Source organism: Macrobrachium rosenbergii, chromosome 47 (assembly GCF_040412425.1).
Source record: "Macrobrachium rosenbergii isolate ZJJX-2024 chromosome 47, ASM4041242v1, whole genome shotgun sequence".
NCBI lineage: Eukaryota > Metazoa > Arthropoda > Malacostraca > Decapoda > Palaemonidae > Macrobrachium > Macrobrachium rosenbergii.
The window spans coordinates 17,958,570-17,984,837 of record NC_089787.1 but is presented as its reverse complement, the minus strand read 5'-3'; the positions used below and the strand labels follow the sequence as shown (position 1 = coordinate 17,984,837).

The 26,268-nt window shown below is 39.2% G+C and overlaps 2 protein-coding genes across 3 annotated transcripts; both read right to left on the bottom strand.

The window, feature by feature from the left end:
- Positions 1-914: 914 nt before the first annotated feature.
- On the bottom strand, positions 915-16,904 carry LOC136830564 (chitooligosaccharidolytic beta-N-acetylglucosaminidase-like). 2 transcript variants are annotated; one of them, XM_067090078.1, is made up of 6 exons: positions 16,728-16,904; positions 5,966-6,064; positions 3,795-4,725; positions 2,940-3,086; positions 1,658-2,179; positions 915-1,459 (listed from the first exon to the last, which is right to left on the bottom strand). In XM_067090078.1, the coding sequence occupies exons 2-6, from the start codon at positions 6,040-6,042 to the stop codon at positions 1,283-1,285; spliced, it is 1,854 nt and encodes a 617-aa protein (XP_066946179.1). In that variant the 5' UTR covers positions 6,043-6,064; positions 16,728-16,904; the 3' UTR covers positions 915-1,282. The 2 variants fall into 2 exon arrangements, with proteins under 2 accessions (XP_066946179.1, XP_066946178.1); XM_067090077.1 differs by lacking the exon at positions 16,728-16,904 and adding an exon at positions 12,385-12,518.
- A 1,197-nt stretch (positions 16,905-18,101) lies between these two features.
- Positions 18,102-26,258, bottom strand: LOC136830563 (chitooligosaccharidolytic beta-N-acetylglucosaminidase-like). Its single transcript, XM_067090076.1, has 6 exons — positions 26,197-26,258; positions 22,505-22,603; positions 21,014-21,947; positions 20,397-20,543; positions 19,680-20,204; positions 18,102-18,785 (listed from the first exon to the last, which is right to left on the bottom strand). The coding sequence occupies exons 2-6, from the start codon at positions 22,579-22,581 to the stop codon at positions 18,594-18,596; spliced, it is 1,875 nt and encodes a 624-aa protein (XP_066946177.1). The 5' UTR covers positions 22,582-22,603; positions 26,197-26,258; the 3' UTR covers positions 18,102-18,593.
- Between the last annotated feature and the right edge of the window lie 10 nt (positions 26,259-26,268).

Genomic DNA, 26,268 nt, shown 5'->3' with positions numbered 1-26,268 from the left:
AAATGACAGTTACAAAAGAACAATAAATATATAAAGTACTTAAATATTTATAAAGACTTAAAGAGTGACATAATCCCGAAAATATCAAAGTCGATTTCCAAATAAATTTTTATTAATTAAGTTTTTTGTGTAATTTTGATTTTTATTTTAATTTTGGTTTTTTACTCAATTTCATGACTCGCTTCTTCCGTGTTTATGTGGGCAGAGAACACGCTGAATTATGAAACTAAAGATACGAAAAAAAATTCATGTTGCAAATATTGGGAAAAATAAGTTATGTCATGGAAATGGGAACACGGTGCAGTTTCGCTGAGCAAGAGCTCGTGCTGTCATAACGACAGCCTAATCTAATGACAGGAGCATTTCCTTCGCCTGCCTGTTGTGGAGGAAGATGAGTCCACAGTCGTTTGGTACCCTCGTTTCACGCGTGGATGAATAAGAGCTACAGGAATATGTCTGAAAACTTCCCTTTCATTTGGAAGACCTGGGTTCGATCCCGATGTGAGTCAGAAATTTATTTCTGTTCCACGCGTGATTGTGTGTCGATTACCTCTGTGTATATATATATATATATATATATATATATATATATATATATATATATATATATATATATATATATATATATAAAGAGAGAGAGAGAGAGAGAGAGAGAGAGGTAGTCAATATTACTTTTTCCTTCTCACTCTTGAAGTACGTCCAACTGATCCACCTCGACAATTGAATAATAATTCTAATCAGTGGAACAGTTATTGAAAAGGTTGAGTTATTCTTTATACCTCAGGGATCACTTTTTGTCATTTTAGAGATCCCTCTTGTCTCAAAATACTTTGGTATATGAACTGTAAGGACATTTCCTCAGCCATGGGTGACTCCAAATGAAAATGTCATTTGGTTGGAATGAACAGGCTCTGTAAATTATATAAAACGATTTATTTTGCACCTAGTATAAAAAACAGTTTCTACTCATCAGATTTCTTTTCACGTAATAGCACTGACATGGCAGAAGGTGACAAAAAGCTCTTTAATAATGGTGAGAGTTACAACAAAAATAGTTCTCCTGCAAAGGTGGAAGTCTTAATGCAATATATAATTATTATTTCGGGATGCAACCTGTTACCTGAATTCGTCATTGGCTTTTAAAGCTGATGAAGAACATAAACCTTGAGCAACAAAAGTTCATAATGCCTAATCATCTGAAGTCGGAACTGAGTCTTGTTCTTTCTGGACGCTGAAGAACGACACGTGATAGAACCAATCATATAATTTAGAGGACGGTTATCTACAGGTAACAAAGACCCTCATTTTGGTGGCACCACTGTGGCTGGATTCGGTCGGCATCAATTCCTCGCTGGACCAGTCTCTGCCTCTGGTGGATTAGACGAGTCTCCGCGGGTTGCCAGTTGTGGTCAGGGTCGGACCAAAGCCTTTCGCCCAGAGCAGCTCCTCGCGGCCATAACTGAAATGAAAGCATTTAGTGTAGGTTTATAAACATACTTTCTTAGATTTATAATTCGTTACAAAGATAGGGAGAGCAGTGCAACTTGGAGAGGTGGGAAAGCTAAGCAACTTGCTCTCAAGTGTAGTATTGCATTACACAATCCTAGCACAAGGGGCTTTCTGAATTTAGAAAACGAAGATTTTGTAATATTCTTACCCTTGAATCAAGGACAGCATCATCAACTTGCTCAGTCCAGAGAGCTGCTTCTCCACCCAAGACAAGTTTGCGGTCAAACGTGGTGGTAAGGTTTGTGGCTATTTTGATAGGGCTGTTGTCATAAACAGCTTGCCAACCTTTGTATGGGCTGCACCAGTTGTTTCCTTCACCAACCCAGGCACCGAACCCACAGTCAAGATACCAGTGATCGTAGTTGCTGAAAATGACACGGAAGTTCTTGTCCAGAAGCTCTCCGATCAGTGGGTCGATGCCTGTTGTCCAGATCTGAATGATGTAGTCCTGTGCATTCAAGTACTGGTCGGCACGGCCAGCCTCTGTGAGGTGGGAAGTCCAGAGAATGCCTGGAACCTTTTGACCTTCGTTAGCTTTCGTGAGGAGCTCCTGAGACTTCTCCTGGAAGACGCTCCATTGCTTGTAATATGCATTGTCATCCAGGCCAAAGCCATTCTCAGTCATCCAGTTAGTGACTTCATCTGTAGTGTTCCAGCAATTGAGGTTGACCTGTGGAGTAGAGAAGAGTTATACTTTTTTCACCCTTGTTGATCTTTTAGGCAAATCACACGGGATAGGCAGTCTAATGATGGTGACAGAAAAAGAGTGAAGTTTAACCAAGAGGAGAGACATATTGCCACATGAATAATGAACATGGAAACAGAATTTTTAATCTTGATAAAAGAGGGAAGAAATCAGACATGGAACCTTATAACCCAAGAATGAATGAATTCCAAAGGGTAAAGAGAGAAGTGGAGGCCTAATACAACTAAGTATACATCCATTGGTAAGTGCAGGCACATAAAGTTTTATTTAGCTTAGTTTTCTTGATTTCCTCCCGGATTCAAGAGAGCTTTTTATTAGCATCATCGAGGAAGTTATGTTTTTGGTTCTGCCTGTCTGAATGCCTCTCCATCTCTTGAGTGAATTACATGAAAAACAAAGAACTGACTTTTATTCTTTTGATTGCACTGTCTACTAAGGGAGTAATTGATTATATATGGTTCCCAGTCTGGTTCTGAATTCAGAACTCCTGAAAGTTCAGAAATGGCCCAGGCAGAATAATATTAGTAAATTTGGAGGAACCAAATCAGGCTTGGGAAGCTATTGCAACTCCAGTTATTTCTCATCTTGTCCCAGTCTGGTTCAGAAATCAGAGCTCTTGAAAGTTCAGAAATGACCCGGGCAGAATAATAATAGTAAATTCTGAGGAGCTAAATCAGACCTGGGGAACTATGGTAATTCATTTTCTCTCTGGAAAGGTACCAACCTCATCACCGCCATAGTGGAACAAATCGATGGGACCAAACAGTTCCACTATTTCTTTGTAGATCTGGCCCAAGACATCATACATGTTAGGGTTAGCGATGTTCAGCTGGCCACAGGGAGGCTCCACACAGAAAGATTGCCATGGTTCCTGAAATAAAATTAACATGATTATATGGGCAGATAGGAACTTGACAAGATATGTCCTAAAAAAACTTGTGTCTTGAACCAAAACAGTATTGTTGACAGCTGGTACGTGTACCAAGATTCAAGTAGTTTCTATGTGCTATGCTTATATCAGAAAAGCTACTGGCTATAGGGAGGTAGTGTTTTAACGTGAAGTATTTGTAGCAAGAGACCATGGGATTCAAAAGGAAGTCATTGTTTCAAGAAATGCCTTCAAAAAATAAAAGTTGCAAGAAAGCAATTTTTTTTATAATACTGTGTTTGAACCAAGAGAGAACTTATCAGGTGCGACTATAGCATGCAAGTAGTTTGAGATGTAAAATAAACATATTGTGGACGAGAGAGCGTTAAAGGACTGTATTTAAATTAAGAAAATATTCTTTTCAAAATAATGTACATGTCAGATGACAGGGTTTGTGCTAAAATGCGGTATATGTAGCTAGAAGGCATTCGTTCAAAATGAGATATTCACAGTCTTTTATAAGGCATTTGTACTAAGAGACATATTCTTACAATCTCTGGAGAGAAAGATATTACAGAAAGAATAAATTGTGTTAAATTGTAATGTTTGCAGCAATAAAGATATGTTTTTAGGAATTACAATGCCTAGCAAGAAACAAATGCCTTGTTACAAGAAGAGTTTGTTTTCAATGTTAGTACTTGGATTTCTCACCCTGTTCTCACAGACAACTAGGTTCCCGAGGCCATGTTGTGGTCCCCACTGAAAGCCATTTCCAACATGAGCTGGGGCATCAAATTCGGGCAGCACTCGTATGCCCCTCACTCGTCCATAATTCACAAGGTGCTTGACGTCACCTGGGTAGTATATCTGATTTGAAGAATAGGCTCCGTAGTAAGCCATTTTTGGGAGAGATGGCAAATAGAGCGGGAATGAGTGAGAGTCCGTGATATGCCAGTGGAAAGTGTTGAGTTTGTTGGCGGCCATAGCATCCAAAGTGCGTTCGATAGCTTTGACAGAGATGAAGTTTCTGGAAGTGTCCAGCAGAATTCCACGATAGGGGAAAGCTGGGGAGTCTCTGATCGTGGCACTGGAGACTAGCATGAGGGCCTTGGTGTTTTCATTGTAATCAATGAGCTGGGAGAGGGTTTCCAGGGCGTTACGGGCACCGAAGAAGGTAGTCGCGATGATTGTCGCGGTGGTGTGGCCCTCTTTAGTCAACACTGCCAGGGTGTAGGACTCATCCGTGTCCAAAGTCAGATGGGTATCCATTCCGGAAACAGTGAAGTCAATGAACACATTACGGGCAGCTGTCTTTGGATCATAGTCGTCGTTCCAGAGAGTCGTTCCATCTGAATATTTCGGGTGGTACTGGTTTAGATTGTTCTTGAAGATGGCAAGAGCCTCCCTCAGGAGGTCTGACACATCCGGGTGAGCCGATATCCTGTGATCGATGTTGCTGGGGAGGAACTGGACCACTTCAGTTCTCAGCTGTGATGACTTAGGCTTTGGCCAGATGACTCCATGAGGACCACAAGTCAGCTTGCACTCGGCCAGTGTAGTGAAGCCGGAAATCCCTGTCCTCTCTTCTTTGATGCAGGTGCCACTTTGTGAAACGCATCTGTAGCCCCACGGGGAAGGCAATCTGAAATGGTGAAAAGATGCAGAACAATATTATTATCATTCAGAAGGTGAAACCTCATTATATGGAACAAGCTCACCAATCAGAAGATGAAACCCCTTTATATGGAACGAACTCACCAATCAGAAGATGAAACCCCTTTATATGGAACAAGCTTCCAAAGAATATGGTAAGGGGAGGTAAAGGGAAAAGCAGAAACCATAAGAGAGTCTACTATCAAACCAACTAAACTTCCAGAGATTACTCCAGTGATTTGGACGGCCCCACCCCGAGTACCCTCGAGGACTGCGCCCCAGGAATTCCAAAGCACGTGACATGCATTCGGGTGAACTGCTGCATCACAGCAGTTGATTGATTGAAGGCTTCCCTTCAATCAATCAGTGCTCAACAACTGAAAGTGACCAAACGCCCCAACCCATTATGACATGAATGTACCCAACTCTACCCCATCTACAATATAGTGCATTCTTATCAGTAACTTGGATTTTAATACATTTTCATCTGTTTATTAATTTATTAATTTATTTTTCTCTTTATTTGATAAGTGGGCTCTCTTCTTTTTGTATTTCCCGTTACCACCTCTTACTTCTTCCTAATGAACACCATATTGTTTGGAAGCTTGAATTTCAAGTCAGTGGCCCCTGTGGTGGGCTTGTTCCAAATGAACAGGTTTCAGCTTCTGAATAATCATAATAATAATAATAATAACAGCGCAAATGATTTGTGATTAAGTCCTGCTGCGTGTGGTGAAATATCAGTGACCTTATGCCTTGTGCTTGCTCTACAAATTAAAAATAAATTCCGGCCTATGTCCCTCATACCAAGCAAACCTCAAAAACGTCTTGGGCCTCGTGAACGCAAGCCCAGATTACGCTTAATCATTGTCTTGCGCAAAGGGAGTCAGAAGCTTAAATAATAATCTTTAATAGAAAATAATAATCTTTAAAATCGTCCTTGTTTTGACGAACGGCCGCATCCCATTTTTCTTTTTAGTTTTTTGAGTTTTTACAGCACAAGTGTCTCAGTTTTTGATACCCTATGACCTATCAAAACTTCACCTGTTTGCGTTGTCACATATTCAAACCTAATTGCCCCAAAAGATGAACAAATTAGAAGCTTTGCATAATATCAAAAACTCTGAAGCCAATTTTCTCAGAATGGGGAAAAATTGGCTTACGCCAGCTCGTCAAGCTCGGGACAAGACAATGCCCATCACCCACAGAACGACTGAAAAGATACTTACGAGAAGAAAGCCTGCGAACTCTGAATGAGCAGTAATACGCAAATTAACCGCCCAAGGCAGGAGTGTTTGCCAGTCATCTTCGAGGAGCTGACGGCCAATCTGAAACGGAAAGAGGAAGATTAATCACTGGAGGGGCCGAATTGATGAGCAAATGAATTTCTCTCTTTAACTCAGGGGCGATGAGAGCTTTCGAATAAAGGAGGAACAAAACTTGGTGTTCTTTACTGGAAAGTAGAAATAGGGTCTTTTCTTAAATGAATTGCCAGTTGTAAGTCAGGGAGAAAAGAGTTAAGGAAAGAATTCCAAAGGGTCTCTCAAAATATTCACTCAAAGAATAAGGAATTATCTAAGCTTATTTCTGTTTCCTAAGTGGCTCAAACTTCCAGTTAAAAAGTGGTCGGTGTCTCAATATCTTGGAAACATGAACCTGCAAGTACTGATTTCTGTGTAGCAAAGCCAGTTGTTATTATTATTATTATTATTATTATTATTATTATTATTATTATTATTATTATTATTATTATTATTATTATTATTATTATTATTATTATTATTATTCAGTAGATTAAAACTACTCATATGGAACAAGCCCACCAAAGGGTCCACTGACTTGAAATTCAAGCTTCCAAAGAATATTAAGGTGTTCATTAGAAAGAAGTAAGGGGAAGTTAAGGGTAATGCAAAAAGAAGAGAACCCACTTAATAAAAAAAGAAAAAAAAATAAATTAATAAATAGATAATAGAAAAAATTATAAAAACGCAAGAAGAATATTATTAGGGTAGCAATGCATTCCATCCTCGCTTGAAATTCTAAAGTTCCAACTGCACTCCATCCTCAGTAGGGAGGCAGTTCCACAGTCCAACGGTGTGAGGAATAAAGGACCTCTGGAGCTTTGGAGAAGTTCGACAACAAGGCAAAACATTTACTGCATATTGGTGCTTCTGCTGTTAAGCTCATGTGGTTGCTCTCGGCGGATAAATGATAAATTAGGGGCCTTTATGAACTAAAAGATTCTTTAAAAATTATTGTACATCAACTTCATCAGTATATTCAACTCTAGTAGCGAATATATATATATATATATATATATATATATATATATATATATATATATATATATATATATATATATATATATATATATATATATTTATATATATATATATATAGTTTATATATATATATATATATATATATATATATATATATATATATATATATATCAATCTACAGCACGTCTTACATCTAAGAAATTCCAAAGGAAAAATCAAAGACGTTTCACAGAATTTTTTTACAGAAACAAAACGAAAAACAAGAATGAAAGAAGCGTCATTTAAGAAAGTGTTATTCCACATTAGGACCACTTATATGTAAGTGCTTTACACACACACACACACACACACACACACACACACACATATATATATATATATATATATATATATATATATATATACATACATAAATATCTACATAATTATATACACACATATATATATGTATATATTCGCATATAACATTTGTGTAGCCTATATATATGTATACATATATAATATATATAATATGCATGAACAGTGCAGGTTACAATATACGTATAAATTCAAATAACGGGGAAGTATCAATAACAACTATAGTGTCCGTAGTAACAGAGAGAGAGAGAGAGAGAGAGAGAGAGAGAGAGAGAGAGAGAGAAAGAGAGAGAAAGAGAGAGAGAGAGAGAGAAAGAGAGAGAGAGAGAGAGAGGGTGGAGCAGGGGATTTTTGTGGGGTAGGGTGGGGCTTTACCCAAAACGGGCATGTAGAGTGCACCTACCTCAGAGGTAGACGACCCCTGTGAGGGAGGGAAAGAGATTCCAGTGAGTCCAGTTTAACTCTTAAGTAAAGAAGAAGAAGAAGAAGAAGAAGAAGAAGAAGAAGAAGAAGAAGAAGAAGAAGAAGAAGAAGAAGAAGAAGAAGGTTGACTTAGGCAGAACCGGTTGCTGTGAGGTCATTCAACTCGGAAGTGGGAGAGGACATTCCCCGAGGGTATCGAGACATACGTAGAACCTCTCTCTCTCTCTCTCTCTCTCTCTCTCTCTCTCTCTCTCTCTCTCTCTCTCTCTCTCTCTCTCTTCTTCTCCTTCTTCTTCTTCAGTGTTTAGACTCTGGCAATGTCCAATATACAACAATGAAGAGAAATATAGAAAGAGATATTCACAAAGAATTAAATACAATACCACGATATTAGATAGACTATTATTATTATTATTATTATTATTATTATTATTATTATTATTATTATTATTATTATTATTATTAAATCAAACTGTCGTAATCTTAGGACTAAATGTCCAGAGAATGAGTTATGAGGGAATTAATTTGCATGGCACATAATATATATATACATATATATGTAAGCTTAACGATAAATAATATTGCCAAGACCAGGAAGAACATTCTTTATTGTACGAGCTTTCGAGGTATAAAACCTCATCATCAGGCTGAAAAAACCGACAAGGATGAGAATCAATGAAATTACAATAAAATGAATTATAATAAATCTTCAGCAAAAAAAACTAACGAAATATATAAAATGAACAAGTATATTATTTTTCTGAACACTCATATCCCATTTTTGTATTTTACAAAGTTCTGAAAAATTTTTTAAATGAAAAGTTTTGTCCCAGACCGGTGTACAGTACTGCTAGTAAAGATGTAAAGTACATTAAACTGCCTTACCTTGGTCATAGTAGCTATATGGTCCGAAAAAAGTTACAAGAAATACTTAAGCATTGTTTCCCTCAAATTAGTTTCCAGTTTGTTTTCTGTAATCCTTTTACAATAAGATCACTTTTGAGAGAGAAGCCTACTCTGCCTGTGGACCTTAATTTCTGTGTCGTTTACTTGTTCACCTGTTCGCAGTGTGGTCTGCGATACGTGGGATCCAGTTCCCGCTGGCTCAGACACAGAATTTTGGAACACAGAGGTCTTTCTATTAGAACTAGGTTTCCCCTTTCCAAACCACCCTTTTCTGCCATTAGAGAACACAGTTTAGCACAGGACCATCCTTTCACTGACCTGGATTTTCGGGTACTGTCTTTTTGTTCAAATAGACTGGACCTTTTAATTTCAGAGTCGCTGACTATTAAAAAGATGAAGCCGGAATTGAACAACAGCTCGTCTGGTATTCAACTAGCTATCGTGTAATTTCATAGTAGGTACTCAATTAGGTCGTTAAATATTTTACTTTGTGAGTGGTAGTTTGTTTACATTTCACCTTAGTTTTATTTTCATATTTTTATGTTTGTGTTTTTAATTTTTCGTTATTTTACGTCTCACCCTTTTAGTTTGTATTTACTTGTTCGTTTTATATATTTCGTTAGTATTTTTGCTGAAGATTTATTATGACAATTCATTTTATTGTAATTTTAATGATTCTCATCCTTGTCGGTTTTTTCAGCCTGATGATGAGGTTTTATACCTCGAAAGCTCGTACAATAAAGAATGTTCTTCCTGGTTTTGGCAATATTATTTATCATGAAGCTAAGATTTCAAGTAGCCGCCCAATTACTGAGACATATATGTATATATATGTATATATATATATATATATATATATATATATATATATATATATATATATATATATATATATATATATATATATATATATATATATATATATATATATATATATAAAAGTGTGTGTGTCCCATGAAGAGTAATTGCTCGATATCTCATTCTCTGGACACTTGGTACTAAAATTACGACATTTTGATTTAATAATAATAATAATAGTCTATCAAATATCGTGATATTGTATTTAATTCTTTGTGGATATCTTCCTATATTTCTCTTCATTGTTGTATATTCGACAATGTCAAAAAGTCTAAACACTGAAGGAAAATAAGAAGAAGAAGAAGAAGAAGAAGAAGAAGAAGAAGAAGAAGAAGAAGAAGAAGAAGAAGAAGAAGAAGAAGAAGTGAATATCTTCCCCAACAGGTAATTAATATATCGTTTTCTGCTCTTCATAAAAAAATGCAGACGAAAAAATGAAGTTTGCATAATAAATTAGCTGCCAATTGATTATCTTTATTTCTTCATGGATGTGGACACCACAAGTAAAGATGTTATTCAAAGGTGCCTAAAAAACATAGGAGATTAATCTTCATGATATTTAATCTCAGTCAGCTCAGACGTTTTCGACTGAAGGTTTCAAGTGAAAAGATTCATTTCCAAGAGCCGCTGAATTTCCCTTTGTATTCCGGAAGATTTTTCGTTGTTCGTATTCCCATTTGACCCGCTTGAATAGACAAAGTTTTAGTTTTTTGGAAAAGAAAACTATTAAGATGGCTTTCGTCTGTCCGTCCTCTATCAGGTCTTAAAACCTACTGAGGCTAGAGGGCTGCAAATTGCTATGTTGATCATCCACCCTCCAGTCATCAAACGTACCAAATTGCAGCCCTCTAGCCTCCTCAGTAGTTTCTATTTTACTTGAGGTTAAGGTTAGCCGTGATTGTGCGTCTGGCACCGCTATAGGTGCCAGCAATACAGGCCACCACCGGGCTGTGGCTGAAAGTTTCATGGGCCACAACTGCTAAGAATTTTAAGGGGAGTAGCTGAGATTTTCACACAGCATTATGCGCTGTACAGAAAACTCGATTGCGCCGAAGACACCGCGACGCATTTTTCACTTGTTTATTAGGATTACTCAAGTCTGAATGATTATTTAGATTAATAATCATTATTATCCTCAGAACAGGATGGGAAAAGTGTCGTGCGAACAAACCATTAGATAAATAAACAAATAAATAGATAAAGAAATAAAGAAATAAAGAAATAAACGACTACATAAATAAATGAAGAAGCAGTAATTAACAAGAATATTCACCGGTAAATATTACTGTAAGGCGAGTTAAGAGGCACCATTCAAAATGCCGCAACTCCCGTTAGTAAACGAAAGCGAATCCTTTTCATTAAAGGCGAATTGGCAACTCGACGCCCGTTTGCGCCAAAACGTATGTGGCGAATTATACAAATCTTTTTTCTCTTTTTATTTTTTCCCATTGTAATTCAATGCGGATGCGTTTAGCGACTTCTTTCTCACACGGTAAGGTAATATGTGGTAATGGCGCTCCTATTTTCAGAGTGAAATGAGATGTGATAAAGAAGATGACCTATGATAAATATATCATATCTCATTTTCTTTATCATATCTCATTTTGCACTGAAAATCGAAGTGCAATTATCTTTTATTATCTTACCGTATGAGAAGGAAGGCTTGACGTATCCGCACTGAATTACAAAAAGAAAAAAGAAAAAAAAAGAATATTTGCATAGCCAGCCTTATACGTTTGGCGCAAAAGAGCCTCGAGTTGCCAATTCGCCTTTAATGAAAAGGATTCGCTTTCGTTTACTAACGGAAGTTGCGTCATTTTTAATGGCGCCTCCTAACTCGCCTTAAAGTAATATTTACCGGTGAATATTCTTGTTAATAATTACTGCTTCTTCATTCGTTTATGTAGTCGTTTATTTCTTTATTTCTTTATTTATTTATTTATTTATCTAATGGCTCGTTCGCACGATACTTTTTCCATCCAGTTCTGAGGATAATGATGATTATCATAGCAACGTTCATTCAAACAAGTCGCAGTCGAGTTTTCTGTACAGCGTATCATGCTGTATGAAAATCTCAGCCACGGCCCGGTGGTGGCATGTGTTGTTGGCACCTATAGCGGTGCCAGACGCGTGATCATGGCTAACCTTAACCTCAAGTAAAATAGAAACTACTGAGGAGTCTAGAGGGCTGCAATTTGGCATATTCGATGACTGGAGGGTGGATGATCAACATAGCAATTTGCAGCCCTCTAGCCTCCTCAGTAGTCTTTAAGATCCGATGGAGGACGGACACACGAAAGCCACTTAAATAGTTTCCTTTCCCAGAAAACTAAAACAATGTCTATTCAAGCGGGTCAGATGGGAATACGAACAAAGAAAACTCTTCCGGGAAACGAAATGAAATTGAGTGACTCATGAAAGTGAATCTGTTCTACTGGAAACCTTGAGTCGAAAGTGTCTGAGCTGAATAAGAGTAAATGCCATGAAGATTAATCTCCTGTGTTTTTTAGGCACCTTTGAATACCATCTCTACTTGTAGTGCCCACATCCACGAAACAATAATCAGCTAATCTATTATTCAACTTAATTTTTTCGTCTGCATTTTTTTATGAAGAGCATAAAACGAATATCAATCACCTGTTGGGGACCTCTTTCAACACAGCGAAGACATTCCTCGGATACCCAACGCAAATGGCGGGACTCCCGCAACGGGACACAACAATCTTTAGACGCAAATGACAACAGATGTGTAACTCCAAACTCGACAGGGTTCCCTTTGCCCAACGTCGAACTTTGGAACCGGAAAAACCAATCCTACTCACACTTAACACATCAAGACGAAGGACTCGGCAGCAGGCAGTAGACGATGCCGAGAGTCCAGAGACCCAGAGGAGGAACTGACCCGGCAACGTCGAAGGCCAGAGTTAAAAGGGGCCAGAATCTACCCATACCGCGGAGGTGTACCCAGTCCGGCGGGGCTCAGTACCCGAGGTTGCAACTACGCGTGCGCAGACCACTCCTTTTTTTTTTCCCCTGCTTCTTTCGGATCGAGACTTGCGGTACAGGACACGGCTGTCGGCTCAAATTGTTTACGGGGAACTGAACAACAGAGGAAAGAACGCCTTGGGTTTCTCTTGTCCTGTGGGGACGACGGCACTGCTAGCGGGCTACAGTTCAAGCGCATGAGAACGATTCTCACAGAGAGCAATGGCCCTGCTGGTATAAGGCCAACTTACTTTTGGTGATTCCGGAAAGGTAAGGATTGTAATTGTAATTAACTTTTTTCTGTCCGCCCTCAGGTCTTAAAAACTACTGAGGCTAGAGGGCTGCAAATTGGTATGTTGATCATCCACCCTCCAGTCATCAAACAGGCCAAACTGCAGCCCTCTAGCCTCTTCAGTAGTTTTAATTTTAGCCATGATTAGTGCCTCTGGCAACGATATGGACCAGGCCACCACCGGGCCGTGGTTAAAGTTTCATGGGCCGCGGCTCATACAGCATTATACCGAGACTACCCAAAGATAGATCTGTTTTCAGTGGCCTTGATTATACACTGTGCAGAAAACTCGATAGCGGCGAAGAACCTTCGGCGCATTTGTTACTTGTTTATCACTGTGTGTAGCAACGATAGACTGAGGGAAATTCAATTTACCTTTAGAATTACCGTCGTCCAGTCCGGGATCAGTATTTATGCAAATGACAATACGCCGGTCAAAGTTAAGTTTCGTGACAGGACGTATTGTAAAGACTCGTAGTTTCGACTCTCTCTTACATTACCGTCATTTGTGAAGGTACTGGTATATTTTGGTTAGTGATAGAACGTAGATTCCGCCCAGATAATAATAATAATAATAACAATAATAATAATAATAATAATAATAATAATAATAATAATAATAATAATAATAATAATAATAATAAACAACTTTTTAAAAACAAAATATGATTCATTTAATGGAAAAAAGATAAAGAAATCTGATAATAAAAATCATGGGCAACAAAAGCAGCTAGGGAGTTAAAGACCATGATAATAATAATAATAATAATAATAATAATAATAATAATAATAATAATAATAATAGTAGTAGTAGTATAAAATAGGAAGAGACTCAGTCTAGCGTAATTTCACAAACCAGTTCCCCGAGATCAATTCTTTCCATCCCCAAAAAGGAAACGAGTTCAGAACAATTGAGCTGTCGGTCGCGTGGAATGTCTTCACGCATGACAGATTACGTTTTCAGCATGCCTCATATTCTTTCTAGAATTTGCCAATCCCCGACGCCTGTCTGATCTCACTTGTTCGTTTGACGAGCCAGCGCATTCCATGACTGAAAATCATGAAGGTTACGTAACAAGAGACTCCGCCAGGAGACAAAAGGTCATCGTCCAACACTTTACCGTTTGGTCATCGAGAATCGGGTTCGAGTTTACAGTTGTCTTTCGTTTTATTTTTACTCGGAGCCTCGGCTGGGAAAGGTGAGTGACCTTGGCAGCCCGTAAGACGACCTGCGCGCTCTCAAACTCGAGCACGGGAGTTGCTGTTTGAGCGCTTGAGAAAGATTCCCCACAGGAGCAACTGTTCTGTTGGTATGTGGCCAGCTTAATGTGTTACTAGATTGCTATTGCTATTCTAGAGCTTCAGAATAATTGTCACAGAGAGCAAAACAGTCCTATTGGTTTAAAGTCAGCTTAATGTGTTACTAGATTGCTGTTCTAGAGCTTCAGAATAATTCTCACAGAGAGCAAAACAGTCCTATTGGTATATGGCCAGCTTACTTTGTTCCTAGACCACTATTCTAGAGTTTGAGAGTGATTCTCACAGAAAGGAACAGTCTCGTTAGTATATGGCCACCATAATTTGTTACAACTTTCCACAGGTGGGGAGGACGCTAAGGTGCTTCCGGACAGGTAAGGATTGTCATTATCAAGTTGTTTGTCTGTGACTAAACAGGGCTTCCGTGCATACACTGTGGGAACAACTGAACAGCTCCATAGCTGTTGATCCAAACCGCGCATGCGCTTTGACAGGGCAGCCTAAAAAAAAAAAAACCAACTTGTCAGTGACGTTTGTACGAAATAGAAAAGAAAGTAAAATATACAAAAAACAGTAGACTTCAGTAACCAAAAACTGGAAAACAGAAACTTAAAAGGTCAGCAACAACAAAAAATGCCAGACTCAAAGTAGAATGAATGTCAGTTAAGAAAACAACAAAACGTTCACTCAATAAAAGAAATATGATTGATTACTGTTGTGAATCCATTATGACGATTCTGTTGCGATGAGGCATCATCACCTTCGTCCATACAGCTGAATGAGAGTTATATATATATAAAAAAAACTATTTTGTTTTAAAAGAACATCTGCAGAGACTTCGTGAACGTGGCCTCCCGCGAGGCTCATGAACGAGACGAGAAGTCCAGTGAAATTGTCAGTGAAACTGACGCATTCTTTGGCAGTAAAAGTATCGGCGAGTTTGCGAGCTACTGAACCAGATCGGCGAGGCTTATGAACGTGACCGTCATGGCTTCGTGAACGCGACCATTGAGTATTTAAACTGTGAACGTAGCCGTCAGGATTCCTGAATGCGCCATTTTATCCTGCTTCGAAGACCTGGCACGTTGAAATGTAGATCATTCTAAATTTTCCTAGAAGCGTTAACGGATGAAGGTAGCAGCCACATTCACTTTCTCTCGAGATTAAGGGACCTTTTTTAGTTTTATTTAAAAGAAAACTATTGTGTCGGCTTTGTCTGTCCGTCCGCAATTTATTCTGTCCGCACTTTTTTCTGTCCGCCCTCAGATCTTAAAAACTACTGAGGCTAGAGGGCTGTAAATTGATATGTTGATCGTTCACCCTCCAATCATCAAACATGCCAAATTACAGCCCTCTAGCCTCAGTAGTTTTTATTTTATTTAAGGTTGAAGTTTGCCATAATCTTGCTTCTGGCAATGATATAGGATAGGCCACCACCTTGCCATTGATGAAAGTTTCATGGGCCGCGGCTCATACAGCATTATACCGAGACCACCGAGATATAGATCTATTTTCGGTAGCCTTGGGTATAGGCAGTACAGAAAACTCGATTTCACCGAAGAAACTTCGAATGTTCACAAGGCTTATAGTCTGAGCCTTCTTTCGTATTCCAATGACTTCTAGTGCAGTTGTTTATACAGGATATTTCCTCGTCATATTAGTTGTCATTCGTACCTGGTAACCAAAGAATGCAGTAACCACACACTGATGCATGTACACACACACATACACACACACACGCATACACGCATACACACATGCATGAGTAATAAAAAAAAAATCCAGTTAAAAAATCCGGTATACAGGTTTTAGTGTCACTTTCATTATATTTCCAATGAATGTTTTTTCTCAACTTGTGATTAAAAATATATTTTTGAGAGAGAGAGAGAGAGAGAGAGAGAGAGAGAGAGAGAGAGAGAGAGAGAGAGAGAGAGAGAGCGCTACTTCAGGGAGATGGAGCGTTTTTTATGGCTCTCTCTCTCTCTCTCTCTCTCTCTCTCTCTCTCTCTTTGAGAGTGAACTCCTGACGCTGATTATGACAGACTAGTGTTATTAGTATAATTATATATATATATATATATATATATATATATATATATATATATATATATATATATATATATATATTTATAAATATACATGTATATACACATGTATTTAATCTCTTGATGTATACGATTTTTAGTCTCGTCTTTTATGCGTACGGTTAGTAACAAGTAGAGAGAGACCTTGTTGCCCAAATGTTCTACACCTGTCACGAACCCCAATGGTATTCTTACTTACATTATTCGACCCACCATATGTTAATGATGGAACCCATTCATTCCTGCGGGTGTTTTTTCCTATCAGCTGCCTCTTTCGGAACTGTTTTTTACAACCCTGGCTCCAGCTGAGGCTTCGATAACCCATTCAGACCAGGCCAAAATTGTTCCAACTGATACCGTCTCCTCATTACATTTCTGTAGTCATTTTACACTTCGCCTGAAGAAACTCTGGGCTCATTCTTTTCCTTATAAATGAACCGTATGAAAAAGTATTTGATATCGTGTCTATATAAAATTCACGAAAATAGAAAAAATGAAAAGAAGAGACGGTTAAAAGAAAGCGAGTCGCAACGAGACGAACACTCACCTCGAGGAGATGAACAGGAATTGAAAATTGTTCTTTGCTTCGACAAGAGAAGGCAAGAGAACAGATGGACCTCCTCTGGCGAACAGTGCAAGGTAACTGAACAAACCATCAGCCAGAAAGAGTCAGCAACACCCACACATACACACACTTTCACCACTCCCCGTTCCCGAGGCTGTGGCTGTCGTCGTCGCGAGGAAAATGGCAACAAAAACAGTGGCGTCTTTGACGGAAAGGTGTGTTATGGGTTGATTTGAGGTTGGTCCTTCCCTCCGCCCTTCAGTGGAAGAGGACGTGGGCTTGGGAGCGGCCGCGGGCGTGGCATTTCCTACGACACACCGTCACGTTCGGAGATTCTGAAATGGTTCCTCGGAAACGCGCCTTCGGCTCCGACGAGGAAACTCATTCCTCGGAGGAATCCTAAGTACTATAATCGTTTGTAAGAACGTTCCTCGACAAAGCTGGCGTTGATTAAGAGGGTCAAGATCCTTCGGCGAAGTTGCCCGACCCATCGGCGCTTCTCGGAATGGCTGGGCTCGTCCCTTCTTGCAATGGAGCCTGAGATGGTTTCGTCAGGAATTAGGGTAAGGCTTAACTACAGGTTTCCTTGATGTTTATCGGAAAGCAAATCCCGTTCACATGTTAGTCATTACAGGTATAGCCACGCACACATATTTATAAATATATATATATATATATATTTATATATATATATATATATATATATATATATATATATATATATATTATATATATATATATATATATATATATATATATATATATATATATATGTATATATATATATATATATATATATATATATATATATATATATATATATATATATATATATAGACATTGTCATCAGTACTTATAAAACAGTAAAGGAAACAAAATCCTTTGAAATCAAGTTTCCCCTTCGATGACTATACCTTATCCTCGATGAAACACCTTTGGGATTAAAGTAAAATGGAGAGAATGATCTTAACAGCGGTAAATAGCCTCTGTTATCCGCGGTATAACTATGTCACGACGATAGGTGTTCACTGCTGTTGTCCAGGTGTTGCCGTGTGTGTGTGCGTCGAATAAAAGTACCGTACACATAACACATGACTATTACTAATATTATTATTGTCATTCAGAAGATGAACCCTATCCATATGGAACAAGCCGACCAAAGGGGCCATTGACTTGAAATTCAAGCTTCCAAAGAATATTAAGGCGTTCATTAAGAAGAAGTAAGAGAAAGTAAAGGGAAAGACAGAGAGAAGAGATCCCACTTATTAAAAATAGAAAATGAAAAAATAGATAAAAGTGTATTAAAATACAAGGAGATGATAAATAGCCTTGGACAGGAAATAACATAAAGGCAGGTTACTCTTGGCTTTGTTGTTTTTTTTTTATTGCTACAGATTCATAGAACTGAAGTCTTATATGATGCGTGATTGTTTAGCTGCATATTTTCCAACACTTAACCATTTCCCCAGCAGGGAGTATGGCCTTCTAGCAAAGATTAACACCAGTCGTTGCTACATTCATACTTCAGAGTCTGAATCGTGAATAAGACACTTGTGAAGAAAACTCCCAAAAGAGCGGCTGCTTCATACAACAATACAGAAGTCTCATCATCAGTGCATCTGACCCTCTTACACATGTGCACATATCTTTTTGCCGTACTCTCTCTCACCTCAGACATGTTGAGGTCTTTCCAGTATGATACTTCTTTGACGCCATCTTTCAACAGTGTCCTTTGCCTCCTAACAATTCTAAATAAACGCAGAAGCACACACACATATGTATTAGATTATCCTTTAGAAAATTATATAAAAAAAACGCCACCGAAACCTCCCATTCTCTTGAAGGACATCACTCTGAATCCTTGCTGGCGACGCAGAGTCCCTCATTCTGGTGGCACCACTCGGGCTGGATTCGCTCTGCCCGGATGCCCCTCTGGACCAGTCTCTGCCGCTGGTGGATCAGCCGGGTTTCCGCCGCCTCCCATTTGTGGTCTGGGTCGGACCAGAGCCTCTCAGCTAGGGCAGAGCCACGGGGCCACAGCTGGAACAAGATTTTTTTCTCTTACTGAATTAGCCCCATAGGGGAGGGGGCGGTTAGTGCCATCAGTGTACCTCATGCGGTGCACTGTAGGCATTACTTAAGGTCCTCTGCAGCGTCCTTTCGGCCGCTAGCTGCAACCCCTTTCATTTATTTTACTGTACTCCCGTTCATATTTTCTTTCTTCCATCTTACTTTCCTCAACCCTCTCAAACAATTGTTTTGCAGTGCAACTGAGAGGTTTTCCTCCTGTTGCACATTTGAAACCTTCTTACTGTCAATTTCTCATTCAACACTGAATGGCCTCATAGGTCCCAACCCTTGGCCTTTGGCCTAAATTCTATATTCTATTCTATTTAATTCCATTCTTACTGTATTATGTTTTGTCTTATTGCTACATCTGTAAGAAGTACAAGTGGGTTTATCAATTGTGTGGCCAACACTGGACAGGGAATGGTTTTAGAATGAACTTGGATCTAGGTACATCTCTTGGCTACGAACGTAGTAAGGCAGAGCTGAATGACAGCAACCAGCTAAACTAGTTGATATCTTTCAGCTCTATCCCACTTTTAGGATTTATAAACTGGTTTTCGATGTTGAGCATCCTGTACGGTAACCTCTATGCCTTGCTCTGTGGCTTCCCTGTATCCCGCCCCTATCTACTTGAATCCCAAAGATCTTGAATACTATCCTTTTTTTTTTATAAAGAATGACTGTATGTACAAGAGTTAGACTTATGTTTGTCTTGAGTTACTATCACTGAGTGAAATTCTCAAGCGATTTTCTACTTAAAAGCTTAAAACAGTTAAAGTCATGAACAGATATTTTCCACAGCCATGAAATACTTTGACATTTGCCAAGGATAAGTGAAAGGAGACTTTTACAGCTGTACCTTACCTTTGAGTCAAGAGTAGCAGCATCAGCTTGTTCGCTCCAAAGAGCAGCTTCGCCGCCCAAAATGAGAGAGGTGTCTAGAGGCGCGGTTGCTAAACTTCTGGCATTCTCAAGAGGGGAGTTGTCGTAAACAGTCTGCCAGCCTTTGTATGGACTGCACCAGTTATTTCCTTTCCCAACCCAGGCGCCAACTCCACAATCCAAGTACCAGTGGTCATAATTACTGAAGATGACTCTGTACTTCCTATCGAGGAGTTCTCCTATGATGGTATCATTGTATCCTGTCCAGATCTGGATGATGTAATCTTCCTTTGGGAGGTACAAGTCAGCGCGACCCTTCTCCGTCAGGTGGGAAGTCCAAAGGATTCCCGGAACCTTAGCGTTGTTGTTGGCTGCCGTGAGCAGCTGCAGGGCCTTCTTTTGGAACTTGCTCCACTCCTCATAGTAAGCGTCCTCGCTGGTCCCAAATCCATTTGCGTTCATCCAGTCCACAATTTCTTTGGTGCTGTTCCAACAGGCGAGGTTTATCTTGAAGGATACGGTAAGTTGATTTACAGTCACCAGAGATACAGGGGTATCAATTGTAAAGAGAAATTATAGTCATCGACGCTATTCATGTCTCCTCTAACAGATAAAGATTACCTTTAAGAAATATAGTTACAATATACATTCTTGACTTAGTCATCATGACAAATAGGCTCATCCCGTCCATTCACTTACTTCGTCACCTCCAAAATGAAACAGGTCAATGGGCTGGAAGAGGTTAACCAGATCTTTGTATATCTGGCCCAAAACCTCATACATCTTCTTGTTGGCTAGGTTTAGTTGGCCACATGGAGGCTCCAGACAGAAGGAATCCCATGGCTCCTATTGTTAAAGATAAGACCAACATAAATAAACAAATTCTAGTCAAGATTCCTATCCATCACGAATTTTTTTCTACCAATCTTTCAGAAATAAAAAGCCAGACACTACGTCATATCTTCTTTCACCCAATTATTTTTCTTTCATTCGTTTCAGAAACTAAAATCAATTTTGACTGGGGTATAGATTCTAAATACTGGCTGAAGGTCACTTTAGTCCAGTTGATACTCTTCAACTTGACAAACACAAAGGACATTTCTCACAGTGATACCATCGCAGAGCAATTTCAGAGATGTAAAAGAGATCATGAATTTAAAGGTCTCTGACAAACTTGCATTCTAGAAAGCAAAATATTAAAAAAAAGAATATATCCAATGAATAGGACCATGGATCCTACTGGCATTAATTGCAAACATTTATCGCCTTGTTAAAAAAAGATGGACAGGTTTTCAATTCCAAATTGTGAACCTCACCTTATTAACACAGACAGCTAAGTTTCCAAATCCATGCTGTGGGCCCCACTGAAAGCCATTCCCTACATGAGCTGGTGCATCGAGCTCTGGCAGGACGCGAATCCCCCTGACCCTTCCGTATTCCACAATGTGCTTCACATCTGCTGGGTGGTAGATCTGACTAGAGGAATAGGCACCATAGTAAGTCATCTTCGGCAGGTTTTCCAAGTAGATGGGAAATGAATGGGAGTCTGTCACATGCCAGTGGAAGGTATTTAGCTTGTTAGCCGCCATGGCATCAAGGGTGCGTTCAATAGCCTCCACTGGATAGAAATTACGGGATGTATCAAGTAGAATGCCTCGGTATGGGAAGGCTGGAGAGTCACTAATCGTGGCTTCACTTACAAGTAAAAGAGCATTTGTGTTCTCCTCGTAGGCAATTAGTTGGGAGAGTGTCTCTAGGGCGTGTCGAGCACCAAAATAAGAAGGGGCAATTATGGTGGCTGTAGACTGAGCCCCTGAAGTAGCTACTGATAATGAGTAAGATTCATCTGTATCCAGTTTCAGCCTAGTGTCAGTTCCACTTACTGTGATGTCAAGGTGGAGTGTATGAGCAACAGTTGCTGGCTCATAGAAGCCCTCCCACAATGCCTTTCCACTCATATACTCTGGGTGATTCATCTGCAAGTTTTCCTTGAAGATGCCAGTTGCCTGTAGCAAGAGCCTTTCCACCTCTTCTGTGGAGACTGTGAGTTTGAGCGTGACATTGCTGGGCAAAAACTCTGTGATGCCTGCGTCCAGAATCACTGAGGTTGGTTTAGGCCACAAAACGCCCTCTTTGCCACAGTTAAGTTTGCACCTTGATAAGGAAATGCTGGTGGATATGCCTGTCCTTTCTGTTTTGACACAATTTCCAGTGGAAGAATTGCAGGTGTAGCCCCAAGGAGATGGTAACCTGTAGATGGTCAAGGGATGAAGATATTTTATATTATTAGTCAAAGAGGAATTATCATTCACTCTAGCAATAAATATGATGGAGAGGCTGTTGAAAGGTTGTGGACCCTTTGGTTGGGGGAAGCACCTGCTGCACCCTCTAAATGGCAGGTGAATCAATAGCAAAAGAAAATGAAGAATGCAATAACGAAATATGAATTGAAAAATTAAGATGAATTATTCATGGAAAGAGAAGTTAAATTGGAAACACTTAAACATAATTATAAAAATATGATTTAGAAACATAGGATTTTAAAGCAGCATAAATAAGCACAACAACTGAAAACAGAAGCTATGATTATTATGATACGGGAAGGACTCTTTGCGATGATAATAACGTATACGGAAAACAATGTTATCCTTGTAATAACACGAAACACAATATAACATGGAACTACTGATAACCTACTGAACTCCCAGTGGTAATATGAGGTATCTTCTGAGAAAGCTGTTGTGGATCTTACTCCTCTATTTGTTAAATATCTTGGCAATGAAAATAAAAAAAACCAAAGTACTTACGCGAATGTGGCCAGTGAGCCAGGCACGAAGAGGAAGATGCCAAATAAGAGTACCTTTATGAATTTGACCTTATCCATTCTGGTCTGAGAATTTGTCAACCTGTAGAAGAAAGGTAAGGAGATTAAGGCTTATATAGAGTTCTTCCCATGAACAGAATGCAAATTGAAAAGGTGCAGATATATCTTACAAGAAGTCAATTGTAAACTGTAGTAAGCTTAAAACCTTGGCTGCATACTGCCCAAATAATATAAATATATATATATATATATATATATATATATATATATATATATATATATATATATATATATATATATATATATATATATATATATATATATATATATATATATATATATATATATATATATATATATATATGACTATATTTATCACATCACCGTGATTCATATACAATCAGAAAGCTACAAACGTCCTTTAATATCCAATTCACTCTACCTCGGAAGTAATATATTTTCATATATGTTACAAGGGGGAATTTTAGGTGATAATAAGTCCACCGTCCCGTGGGATCGAACCAGCGACGGACGGGGAATCAGGACTTACAGTGACACACTAACCAGTCGGCCACAAGAGAGGTATAAATGAATACCATCTCCCATCAGCCCACCCGTCGAACTCAGGTGTTTTGCGTTTGGAGACGATATCCACCCACCTCCGCCATGTTGGCCGTGTAGTGCGTTTGTCGCACGTAGCCATATTATGACTATTTATCACATCACCGTGATTCATATACAATCGAAAGCTACAAACGTCTTTAATATCAATTCACTCTACCTCAGGTAATATATTTTTCATATATGTTACCGAAGAGGAATTTTAGGTGATAATAAGTCCACCGTCCCGTGGGATCGAACCAGCGACGGACGGGGAATCAGGACTTACAGTGACACACTAACCAGTCGGCCACAAGAGAGGTATAAATGAATACCATCTCCCATCAGCCCACCCGTCGAACTCAGGTGTTTTTGCGTTTGGAGCGATATCCACCCCACCTCCGCCATGTTGGCGTGTAGTGCGTTTGTGCGCCGCAGCCATATTATGACTATTTATCACATCACCGTGATTCATATACAATCGAAAGCTACAAACGTCCTTTAATATCCAATTCACTCTACCTCGGAAGTAATATATTTTCATATATATGTTACCGAAGGGAATTTTAGGTGATAATAAGTCCACCGTCCGTGGGATCGAACCAGCAGCGGACGGGAATCAGGACTTACAGTGACACACTAACCAGTCGGCCACAAGAGAGGTATAAATGAATACCATCTCCCATCAGCCCACCGTCGAACTCAGGTGTTTTGCGTTTGGAGACGATATCCACCACCTCCGCCATGTTGGCCGTGTAGTGCGTTTTTTGCGTAGCCATATTATGACTATTTATCACATCACCGTGATTCATATACAATCAGAAAGCTACAAACGTCCTTTAATATCAATTCACTCTACCTCCGAAGTAATATATTTTCATATATGTTATCGAAGAATTTTAGGTGATAATAAGTCCACCGTCCGTGGGATCGAACCAGCGACGGACGGGGAATCAGGACTACTGACATGACACACTAACCAGTCGGCCACAAAGAGGTATAAATGAATACCATCTCCCATCAGCCCACCCGTCGAACTCAGGTGTTTGCGTTTGGGCGATATCCACCACCTCCGCCATGTTGGCCGTGTAGTGCGTTTGTCACGTAGCCATATTATGACTATTTATCACATCACCGTGATTCATATACAATCAAAGCTACAAACGTCTTAATATCATCAATTCACTTACCTCGGAAGTAATATATTTTCATATATGTTACCGAAGGGGAATTTTAGGTGATAATAAGTCCACTGATTCCCGGGATCGAACCAGCGACGGACGGGGAATCAGGACTTACAGTGACACACTAACCAGGTAGAGGTAGAGTGAATTGGATATTAAAGGACGTTTGTAGCTTTCTGATTGTATATGAATCACGGTGATGTGATAAATAGTCATATTATGGCTACGTGCGACAAACGCACTACACGCCAACATGGCGGAGGTGGGTGGATATCGCCTCCAAACGCAAAACACCTGAGTTCGACGGGTGGGCTGATGGGAGATGGTATTCATTTATACCTCTCTTGTGGCCGACTGGTTAGTGTGTCACTGTAAGTCCTGATTCCCGTCCGCGTCGCTGGTTCGATCCCACGGACGGTGGACTTATTATCACCTAAAATTCCTTCGTAACATATATGAAAATATATTACTTCCGAGGTAGAGTGAATTGGATATTAAAGGACGTTTGTAGCTTTGATTGTATATGAATCACGGTGATGTGATAAATAGTCATAATATGGCTACGCGCGACAAACGCACTACACGCCAACATGGCGGAGGTGGGTGGATATCGCCTCCAAAACGCAAAACACCTGAGTTCGACGGGTGGGCTGATGGGAGATGGTATTCATTTATACCTCTTGTTGCCGACTGGTTAGTGTGTCACTGAAAGTCCTGATCCCCCCGTCCGTCGCTGGTTCGATCCCACGGACGGTGGACTTATTATCACCTAAAATTCCTCTTCGGTAACATATATGAAAATATATTACTCCGAGGTAGAGTGAATTGATATTAAAGGACGTTTGTAGCTTTCGATTGTATATGAATCACGGTGATGTGATAAATAGTCATATTATGGCTACGCATGATAAACGCATCTACACGCCAACATGGCGGAGGTGGGTGGATATCGTCTCCAAACGCAAAACACCTGAGTTCGACGGGTGGGCTGATGGGAGATGGTATTCATTTATACCTCTCTTGTGGCCGACTGGTTAGTGTGTCACAGAAGTCCTGATTCCCGTCCGTCGCTGGTTCGATCCCACGGGACGGTGGACTTATTATCACCTAAAATTCCCTTCGTAACATATATGAAAATATATTACTTCCGAGGTAGAGTGAATTGATATTAAAGGACGTTTGTAGCTTTCTGATTGTATATGAATCACGGTGATGTGATAAATAGTCATATATATGGCTACGCGCGACAAACGCACTACACGCCAACATGGCGGAGGTGGGTGGATATCGCCTCCAAACGCAAAACACCTGAGTTCGACGGGTGGGCTGATGGGAGATGGTATTCATTTATACCTCTTGTGGCTGACTGGTTAGTGTGTCACTGTAAAGTCCTGATTCCCGTCCGTCGCTGGTTCGATCCCACGGGACGGTGGACTTATTATCACCTAAAATTCCTTCGGTAACATATATGAAAATATATTACTCCGAGGTAGAGTGAATTGATATTAAAGGACGTTTGTAGCTTGATTATATATATATATATATAGATATATATATATATATATATATATATATATATATATATATATATCTATATATATATATATATATATATATATATATATATATCTATATATATATATATATATATATATATATATATATATATATATATATATATATATATATATATATTAAACTTTTGGGGTTTTTCACCAGTTCATGAGGTACTGGTGATGTGTTTTGAGTGTTCACTGTATGTATATATATATATATATATATATATATATATATATATATATATATATATATATATATACATATGAATATAAACATGCCACTGAAACATGCCACGGAACCGTGAAAAACCCCAAAAGTTTAGTGACGCTACCTGGGAAAAGCCACACGACCACTGCGCCCTCCAAACCCCAACTAGGTCTCCCCAGAGAATGCAAGACCATTT